Genomic DNA, 10,035 nt, shown 5'->3' with positions numbered 1-10,035 from the left:
TTATGATTTAACGGCAGCGTGTGACACTAATTTAAAATTTACACTCGTTGATGTAGGACTGAACGGTGGAGTGTTGATATAGGACAGGCTGGACGGTGGAGTGTTGCTGTAGGACAGGCTGGATGGTGGAGTGTTGATGTAGGACAGGCTGAACGGTGGAGTATTGCTGTAGGACAGGCTGAACAGTGGAGTGTTGATGTAGGACAAGCTGAACGGTGGAGTGTTGCTGTAGGACAGGCTGGGCAGTGGAGTGTTGATGTAGGACAAGCTGGGCAGTGGAGTGTTGATGTAGGACAGGCTGGACAGTGGAGTGTTGCTGTAGGACAGGCTGGACAGTGGAGTGTTGATGTAGGACAGGCTGGATGGTGGAGTGTTGCTGTAGGACAGGCTGGATGGTGGAGTGTTGCTGTAGGACATGCTGGATGGTGGAGTGTTGCTGTAGGACAGGCTGAACGGTGGAGTGTTGATGTAGGACAGGCTGGGCAGTGGAGTGTTGATGTAGGACAGGCTGGATGGTGGAGTGTTGATGTAGGACAGGCTGGACGGTGGAGTGTTGATGTAGGACAGGCTGGATGGTGGAGTGTTGCTGTAGGACAGGCTGGATGGTGGAGTGTTGATGTAGGACATGCTGGGCAGTGGAGTGTTGATGTAGGACAGGCTGGGCAGTGGAGTGTTGATGTAGGACAAGCTGGATGGTGGAGTGTTGATGTAGGACAGGCTGGACGGTGGAGTGTTGATGTAGGACAGGCTGGATGGTGGAGTGTTGATGTAGGACAGGCTGAACGGTGGAGTGTTGATGTAGGACAGGCTGGGCAGTGGAGTGTTGATGTAGGACAGGCTGGGCAGTGGAGTGTTGATGTAGGACAGGCTGGATGGTGGAGTGTTGATGTAGGACAGGCTGGACGGTGGAGTGTTGATGTAGGACAGGCTGGGCAGTGGAGTGTTGATGTAGGACAGGTTGGATGGTGGAGTGTTGCTGTAGGACAGGCTGGATGGTGGAGTGTTGATGTAGGACAGGCTGGACGGTGGAGTACTGCTGTAGGACAGGCTGGACAGTGGAGTATTGATGTAGGACAGGCTGGATGGTGGAGTGTTGATGTAGGACAGGCTGAACGGTGGAGTGTTGATGTAGGACAGGCTGGATGGTGGAGTGTTGATGTAGGACAGGCTGAACGGTGGAGTGTTGCTGTAGGACAGGCTGGACAGTGGAGTGTTGATGTAGGACAGGCTGGATGGTGGAGTGTTGATGTAGGAAAGGCTGGACAGTGGAGTGTTGATGTAGGACAGGCTGGATGGTGGAGTGTTGATGTAGGACTGGCTGGATGGTGGAGTGTTGCTGTAGGACAGGCTGGACAGTGGAGTGTTGATGTAGGACAGGCTGGATGGTGGAGTGTTGCTGTAGGACAGGCTGAACAGTGGAGTGTTGATGTAGGATAGGCTGGACGGTGGAGTGTTGATGTAGGACAGGCTGAACGGTGGAGTGTTGATGTAGGACAGGCTGGACGGTGGAGTGTTGCTGTAGGACAGGCTGGACAGTGGAGTATTGATGTAGGACAGGTTGGATGGTGGAGTGTTGATGTAGGACAGGCTGGACAGTGGAGTGTTGATGTAGGACAGGCTGGACGGTGGAGTGTTGATGTAGGACAGGCTGAACAGTGGAGTGTTGATGTAGGACATGCTGGATGGTGGAGTGTTGATGTAGGACAGGCTGGACAGTGGAGTGTTGATATAGGACAGGCTGGATGGTGGAGTGTTGCTGTAGGACAGGCTGGACGGTGGAGTGTTGATGTAGGACATGCTGAATGGTGGAGTGTTGATGTAGGACAGGCTGGACAGTGGAGTGTTGATGTAGGACAGGCTGGATGGTGGAGTGTTGATGTAGGACAGGCTGGGCAGTGGAGTGTTGATGTAGGACAGGCTGGACGGTGGAGTGTTGCTGTAGGACAGGCTGAATGGTGGAGTGTTGATGTAGGACAGGCTGGATGGTGGAGTGTTGATGTAGAACAAGCTCAAGGTGGAGTGTTGATGTAGGACAGGCTGAACGGTGGAGTGTTGATGTAGGACAAGCTGAACGGTGGAGTGTTGATGTAGGACAGGCTGAACAGTGGAGTGTTGATGTAGGACAGGCTGAACAGTGGAGTGTTGATGTAGGACAGGCTGAACGGTGGAGTGTTGATGTAGGACAGGCTGGGCAGTGGAGTGTTGCTGTAGGACAGGCTGGACGGTGGAGTGTTGATGTAGGACAGGCTGGACGGTGGAGTGTTGCTGTAGGACAGGCTGAACGGTGGAGTGTTGCTGTAGGACAGGCTGAATGGTGGAGTGTTGATGTAGGACAGGCTGGATGGTGGAGTGTTGATGTAGAACAAGCTCAAGGTGGAGTGTTGATGTAGGACAGGCTGAACGGTGGAGTGTTGCTGTAGGACAGGCTGAATGGTGGAGTGTTGATGTAGGACAGGCTGGATGGTGGAGTGTTGATGTAGAACAAGCTCAAGGTGGAGTGTTGATGTAGGACAGGCTGAACGGTGGAGTGTTGATGTAGGACAGGCTGGGCAGTGGAGTGTTGCTGTAGGACAGGCTGGACGGTGGAGTGTTGATGTAGGACAGGCTGGACGGTGGAGTGTTGCTGTAGGAAAGGCTGGACAATGGAGTGTTGATGTGGGACAGGCTGGACGGTGGAGTGTTGATGTAGGACTGGCTGGATGGTGGAGTGTTGATGTGGGACATGCTGGACGGTCAATGTTGATGTAGGACAGGCTGGACAGTGGAGTGTTGATGTGGGACAGGCTGGACGGTGGAGTGTTGATGTAGGACAGGCTGGATGGTGGAGTGTTGATGTAGAACAGGCTGGATGGTGGAGTGTTGCTGTAGGACAGGCTGGACGGTGGAGTGTTGATGTAGGACAGGCTGGACAGTGGAGTGTTGATGTAGGACAGACTGGATGGTGGAGTGTTGATGTAGGAAAAGCTGGATGGTGGAGTGTTGATGTAGGACAGGCTGGATGGTGGAGTGTTGCTGTAGGACAGGCTGAACGGTGGAGTGTTGCTGTAGGACAGGCTGGACGGTGGAGTGTTGATGTAAGACAGGCTGGACGGTGGAGTGTTGCTGTAGGACAGGCTGAACGGTGGAGTGTTGATGTAGGACATGCTGGACGGTGGAGTGTTGCTGTAGGACAGGCTGGACGAAGAGAAAAGATGATGTATTAAGTTACATGGATGATGATGTGCAGTGGTGTTTAATTAGCAACGTCAAAAACATGTTTGCTAATATAATTAATATATCCTAGTTGTTCAGTGTTTGCGTCAATGCCAGGTACTATGGCATTACCTGGAGATGAACAGATCGAAGGATACCCAAATACATTGTCACATTGCTTTGTTCGTGATGAAGCTTTCCCATTGGAAACATGGCTTATGAAACCATTCCCTGGACGCGCAATAACTAATGAACAATGTGTGTATAATTACAGACTCTCTAGAGCTCGGCGGACAATTGAAAATGTTGATATGGATAACTGTTCATTTTATTATGCAATTATAAATATAGTGCAAAGAAAATATAAATATTAGTGTATTTATTTGTATTTATGGAAATATATATACTCATATATTCACATACTCTCATACCATGCATGTAGTAACAAAGCAGTCTATGTTTGTTGTAATTAATAATGGTAATTACCATTAATGGTATAGCTTTCTCTCTCTGTGATAATAAAGTCTCTCTTTTTATTGCTGAACGAACTGCTGCACCTGTACAAGTGTAGAACAAATCAATGTTTCTTTTAATTACCGTTAGTGATTCAATTCTCTCAGTAAGAAGTTTCTTTCTTCTATTACTATCAATGTAGCCAGTCGTATTGAAGAGAGACTCACTTGCCACAGATGATGGAGGCAGGCTAAGTACCAATAAGCCACTAGGGTTACTGTATATTGTACGATACAAACGATACATTGTATCGTCAGGATCAAGAGAGTGATAGATAACTTTATGCATCGCTGCTTAAATTACTTTCGAAATGCTAGTAAATAGAAATATTACAGGGCATTCTTCTTTTTCATCTTTGTTATCTTGTTTGTGATTGGCTGCAATAAATCCTACCACTGTAATTGGAAAATGCCACACTTTGTGATTACATCCTGATTAAAGAAAAAAGGTTCCTCAGCTGTGTTGATGTTGATCAGGCTAGAGACATGAAATGAATATTGTGGCAGGCCCGGAATTCATTAGGTAAAGGTAAGGAACTTGCAGCAGATGATTTTTATTAGTGTAGCAGGCTAAAATACTGTTTACTGTTAAATGCTTGATCTGTAAAAAGTATCTGAAGTTTCCGGTTGTTTAACAAAAATCTGCCGATACCGATTCAGACGCTTAACACCCATAGCGGCACCCTAACCAATTCCGATACCAAAATCGGGGCAACTCTAATAATAGGGCACCCAGAGAGAGTATGTACCATCTTGCGTGCTCTGTGCGTGCTGCACAATCTGTTGCAGTGTCGTGAACCAGCAGAATACACTGACACAGATGATGAGCTAGGCCTGTGGATAAATTCTGGAAGACCTTTAGATGAAGTTAGGCAACCTGCACCTAGAAATTCACTAACTCATGCGACCCGCATGAGGAACCATTTTATGCATTACTTCAATTGCAACAGTGGCAGGCTGGATTATCAAGAGCACCAAGTTTTAAACCTTACAGATTAAACAGTGAACATTTTATATCTGCGTAGCTTCTAAAAATTCATTTTTGCTATATATTTGACTGCTTAAATTAATACAAATGTATATAAAATAGAAAAGAAAGATATAAAATAATCTAGTCAGTAGAGTTGAGCAAATTTAAATATGAAGCTGGAGGTGCTTCATCATCTGTTTTATCAGCTCCCTCATTTGCTATAAAATCAAGGATTTTGATTTTTGTTCTGAGAGCTTTTGTGCGGCATTTTTCTGAGGTATCATGCAACCTCCATTCCAAAGTGATAATGAATATTTTTTTTTCCCAAGCAATCCTTTTTTGAACTGTCTTTGAAATGGCTTGGATTCGCATTCTGTAAAATCAAACAGTGATATGTATGCGAGTTTGGATACAAAGATGCCATAAATTATGCATACTTCACAGCTTTTAGTGTTTTACAAATGCTTACCGGAATAGATCGCCTGCATTCTCTGCAGTCCTCCTTCTTTTGGTCGGTTGCAGATCATGCATGTTTGGTGTTTGTGCAGATAAAAGTGCAGATGAAAGTACAGATGAAGGTGCAGATGAAGGTGCAGATAAAAGTGCAGATGAAGGTGCAGAAGAAGGTACAGATGAAGGTACAGATGAAGGTACAGATGAAGGTGCAGATGAAGGTACAGATGAAGGTGCAGATGAAGATACAGATGAAGGTACAGATGAAGGTGCAGATGAAGGTGCAGATGAAGGTGCAGATGAAGGTACAGATGAAGGTACAGATGAAGGTACAGATGAAGGTACAGATGAAGGTACAGATGAAGGTACAGATGAAGGTACAGATGAAGGTACAGATGAAGGTACAGATGAAAGTGCAGATGAAGGTACAGATGAAGGTGCAGATGAAGTAGTAGTAGTAAGTATCGAGGTATCAGATTAGACCCTACAAAGCTACTTTATATGCTTCGTTCAACAGCCCAAACTCATTATAAGATATTTATTGATTTTATATATTATCCGATGAAAGCAATACTCGCAGATAAGACTTGTATCATCACCATCTTCAGGATTACCAAGCAGTTTGCTTATCTGTGCAGCTATCTGGTTGAAAGTATTCATCTTCATGCTCTTAGATTTTTATATGGAGATGAACTAAAGTCGTATAGACACGAGTATTCTTTGAAAAAGCTGATGATTAATACGTTACGAGCATACTTCTTCGCTCTTCACCATGCCTGCCAAATGACATTAATCTTCACAACTGTAAAAATTGGATCCGATGCCGTCTACAAACAGCCAATCAATATGCAGATAGTTGCGATCATCGGTGTCAAAGTTCAACATGTTGAAAGTTCATCGCATCGTCGCTAGCAGCGATTGAGTGGACTTCATCGCAGCCCATCGCTATGGTCTATCGCATCGCTAATCGTCGATTTGAGCGATAGTGTGTACGGACCTTTACGCTAGCTATTATGTAATTATAGACTAAAAGCAACAGGATGTCAAGCAGTTTTTATTACATGTTCAAGAATAAATTTGTGAATTTTCCTCTATGGCTCCTAGCAGTTTTTGCAGGCTTTTGGATATGGATTTCATCATTGTTTTGAGCCATTTTTTAGCAGAGTGCATGAACTTGGACTACTAGAAAAAAATGAAGACCGATCGCAGAAGAGTTTTATTGCCAACTGAGGATCGATAGATGGCATACATAAATGACATAAATAATATGAATAAACATTCAGAAATCAGGCTTCATGCCGATAATGTCTTGTTTTACCGTGATATTAAATAAAAACAGGAATGCATAGAAGTTTATGACCTTATTAGACTTAATACATGACAGAGAAATGGAAGATACAGTTTAATCCTGTAAAATCACATATTATAGTGTTTGAACAAGATGTGCTTGAAAATTACCACCTGTTTAGTCAACCTTTGAGCTATGTAGAAACTATAAAACATTAGGTGTGAATATCATGAGGGATATTGCCTGGGACCGATGGCTCAAAGACCAGAGAATTAAGGATTTGCTCAAAGACCAGAGAACTCGAGGACCAGAAAGCCCGAAGAAGGCATTTGTGAAATTTTTAAAGATCATTTAAAGTCTAAATTATAAGTCTAATTTACATATAGTCTAAGTCTAAATAATTCATATGACCAAGTTATTGAGACAGTTACCAATATACAAAGTATATTTGGTACAAAAGCCTTCACATGTAACGCTGATCATTGTTGAGTTACTGATGGATGCTAAGGATGAAAGTTAGATACAAATTTGCTGTTCTCACGTGTAGGTCAAACATGAAGAAAACAGAAAGAACTGTATGAAAACTACACATATAATGCTAATAGTAAATTGCCAAGCACGTATTGGACGTCTATGGTGTTACTAATTAGGAGTTATCGGCATACATACAATAGGGGTAGACGACTCGCAATCAATGTGTTTTGCTTAGCTAAAATATGGTAAAATATTGTATATACATGTATATATAGGGATATATGGAGCAATAGTTATGAAGTGAGTATGATCGATTTGGTTTGCTTGTTAGTCATTACTTTTTCAGTTGCTTACCACGCACTACTAAGGAACTTAGTCTAAATTAATACCATCCTTTGAAATTCTACATACAGCTTTTCATACCTTTCATGTTGTTATGGGTGGATATGGAGAAATTACATGTTTGTTATGCATAACTAATCAGAATCCACCCAAAACATCAGTGTGAATTTGCTTTGTCATTTCATTCTATTTTGATTTTGTTCAGTTTGTGTACTTTTGCTTCGGTGTGTGGGAACTAATTTGATTATTACTGGCTTGGGTACAAGTGAAGGTGTTAAGTAAGCAATACTGATATTTACCAGTAAACATTAATTATTTATTCTATAAGTTTGACATTTAAAATACACAAATAATAAAATTCTAAACGATAATATTAATGACAAAAGGATAAAACAGCAAATAAAAGTTACATCCTTACTCGAACGGTTGTCATTTTTGCTTGCTCGGTCTCATAGAGCTAGGGGTTTCGATAGTCAGATGAGAGTCATGGCAGTCCTTATATGTAGAAGCTTGTTAGTTAAGATATGGAAATAGAAAAGGGTCAGTTGGTGACGGAGAAAGAGGCTGAATAGGTAAAGGGATTAGATAGAGGCTCCAGAGACAAAGGGAAGAGAGAGAGAGAGGGAGGCTCCAGAGGCAGAGGAATGCGCCTCAGCAGGCAGAGGAAGCCTCAGCAGATCCTTGAGAAGGATAGATAGATACATCAATCTGGTAGATAGACAGACGCTAAGCCGTTGGAACCGTTTTCTTTTATAGATGCCTCTGTTAGCCTGTGAGAAGGTGTTTAGGCGCTCAGGTTACATTCTTTATGTTGTGGACGCTTAGCAATTGAGTGAACTTGTTTTAAGTACGTCATGAGAGTGTAATGATTGGAAATGATGACTAATTCTAATTGTCTTGGTTGTGTCTGGTATACATGTAGGTCTGATATACTTTAATGGTTTTCTGGCACATCAATTGATGTCTCTTTCCTCATGAGCTACTTCCACAGGATATTTCTAAGCTGCTCGTAGATGAGTATATGATGACTGATCTTCGACTAACCTTCTAGCATATGATGACTAATGTATTAGGTGTCATGTGCCACTAGGTGTCATATGTTATTAGGTGTCATGTGTCACTAGGTGTCATGTTCATTGAAATATTGTGTATGTGTCCAGTGTTTAGGCGTTTCTCCATTATGCGATCTGGATTCCTTCATACTTCTATAGAACAATGTTCTTACTAGACGGAACTTACATGTATTTACTGTTTTATTGTAGGACCATTGTTTGTAAAAACTATCAAGTAGATATCTTTATCTTCTAGGCCCCTTTCCCATCAAAAGGGGCCTAGAAGATAAACAAAAAAAAGAGAAGATGACTTTTAAATGACCAAAACTTGGTACGTACTTCCACTGCACTGTGTAATAGTAAAAAGCGAAATGCTTTTCGTATCGGCTGTAAATGCTGATTATTTCTCAACATAATTACAAAGCTATCAATTTGAGACTACGAGTGCATTCACTACTAAAAGATAGCATTCAATTGTGTTGTGTACTTAGTGCTGGGAAGTAGCTGGTTACTGAGCTGAACATCGAACCTGTTTTCTATCTATAAGGTTTTCTATCTATAAGGTTCCATTTATTCTTCTTGCATTTTGTTCGCATTGTAGATGTCTGATGTTAGTGATGTTGAGAGACCTCCAGCTTCCGATGAGAAGGAAAACGATGCGACTGGAAATACTGGCGCTAATGATGGTGCCACAGGCTTTTCATCTAATACTGGGCTGAAACTGGAGAACGTGGCAGATTGTTCTAAATGAAGCCAAGTCCAAGCAAACAAAGAAAAAAAGCTTCAACATGAGATCAGTGATGAGATAGAAATTTTGGATGTGGATTGGTACACTGATGAGAGTGATGATTTAAGCCCAGAAATAGCTGGCTCAATAGCTTGCTACATAGATAAGAGAATGACGACTCGTGTGGCATCAAAAAAGTTGAAAGCAAAGCTGGAGAGAATAAAACCGCCGAGTAATACAAAGTATCTGAGAGATGTCAAGGTTAATGCTGCAATTTATAGCAAACTGCCTCCAGTGTCAAAAAAAGAAATGGCAGATTAAGAAGAATTCATGGAGTATTGAGCAAAGGTATTATCGCGATGGCTATGTGACGGAATATGTGTTCCAACAAAGCAAGGACAAAAGGACCCTAAGTTGAAGAAAGTATATGAAGCATCTTTGATGCCTTAACACTAAAGGGACAATCATCCTACAGCTTAAACATGTATAGGGTGAGTACATCTATGTTAGTATAACATAGATGAAAACCAACACCAGTTTCCAGTGATGGTGTTTATCAAGCTTCTTGCTTATTAATGGCTGTGCTTGATTGTGCTTTTCAGAGAGAAAGCTTGAAGTGTGACATAGCAGCGTTGTTCAAAACACTCTGTGGTGCTGATGTACCTTTGACTGATTTGCTATTCGGAGATGACAAGAAGTTGACCAATGCTATAAAGCAAGCGAAGCTTGGTGACCAACTAGCAAATAATAGGTCAAAAACTGGAAAGGTATAGAATCTCTTAAAGTCCTTTTGACATTTGGTATAGGTTACAGTCAATCTAATTATTAATGTCATTGTTTTGTGCTGTCTGATTGTTGCTCTCCTGGTACTGCATTGTTTCAAGCTTGCAATCAGAACAAACATTTTCGGAACAGAAATTACCCGAACACTTTCAGGAGGGGAAAATGAAAGTCTCCACTGAAGTCATATTAGACCAATGGCAACAGCAGCAACCACAACAACAGCACAAGGAATTAGGCAGTGT

The 10,035-nt window shown here is 42.3% G+C and overlaps 3 protein-coding genes across 3 annotated transcripts; 1 reads left to right on the top strand and 2 right to left on the bottom strand.

The window, feature by feature from the left end:
- Positions 1-1,797, bottom strand: LOC137407871 (uncharacterized). The gene has a single exon (XM_068094251.1). It carries the CDS (start codon positions 1,795-1,797, stop codon positions 1-3), a length of 1,797 nt encoding a protein of 598 aa, XP_067950352.1.
- Positions 1,798-2,009: 212 nt separating this feature from the next.
- On the bottom strand, positions 2,010-3,143 carry LOC137407869 (uncharacterized). Its single transcript, XM_068094250.1, has one exon. The coding sequence runs from the start codon at positions 3,141-3,143 to the stop codon at positions 2,010-2,012; it is 1,134 nt and encodes a 377-aa protein (XP_067950351.1).
- Positions 3,144-3,314: 171 nt separating this feature from the next.
- Positions 3,315-9,783, top strand: LOC137407868 (uncharacterized). Its single transcript, XM_068094249.1, has 4 exons — positions 3,315-3,450; positions 5,223-5,584; positions 8,885-9,013; positions 9,613-9,783. The coding sequence occupies exons 1-4, from the start codon at positions 3,315-3,317 to the stop codon at positions 9,781-9,783; spliced, it is 798 nt and encodes a 265-aa protein (XP_067950350.1).
- Positions 9,784-10,035: the final 252 nt, after the last annotated feature.

The sequence above is a fragment of the Watersipora subatra genome, chromosome 11 (assembly GCF_963576615.1).
Source record: "Watersipora subatra chromosome 11, tzWatSuba1.1, whole genome shotgun sequence".
Classification (NCBI taxonomy): domain Eukaryota; kingdom Metazoa; phylum Bryozoa; class Gymnolaemata; order Cheilostomatida; family Watersiporidae; genus Watersipora; species Watersipora subatra.
The sequence above is the reverse complement of the archived record's forward strand: the minus strand, read 5'-3'. Positions and strand labels throughout refer to the sequence as shown.

Bases quoted from the DNA above. Each gene is read 5' to 3' on its own strand.
- LOC137407871 (XM_068094251.1), bottom strand. From the start codon at position 1,797: ATGTCCTACATCAACACTCCACCGTCCAGCCTGTCCTACAGCAACACT.
- LOC137407869 (XM_068094250.1), bottom strand. From the start codon at position 3,143: ATGTCCTACATCAACACTCCACCGTTCAGCCTGTCCTACAGCAACACT.
- LOC137407868 (XM_068094249.1), top strand. From the start codon at position 3,315: ATGGCATTACCTGGAGATGAACAGATCGAAGGATACCCAAATACATTG. The intron at 3,451-5,222 runs GTGTGTATAATT...GTGTTTGTGCAG, and splicing joins CGCAATAACTAATGAACAAT to ATAAAAGTGCAGATGAAAGT. The intron at 5,585-8,884 runs GTAAGTATCGAG...TTCGCATTGTAG, and splicing joins GTGCAGATGAAGTAGTAGTA to ATGTCTGATGTTAGTGATGT.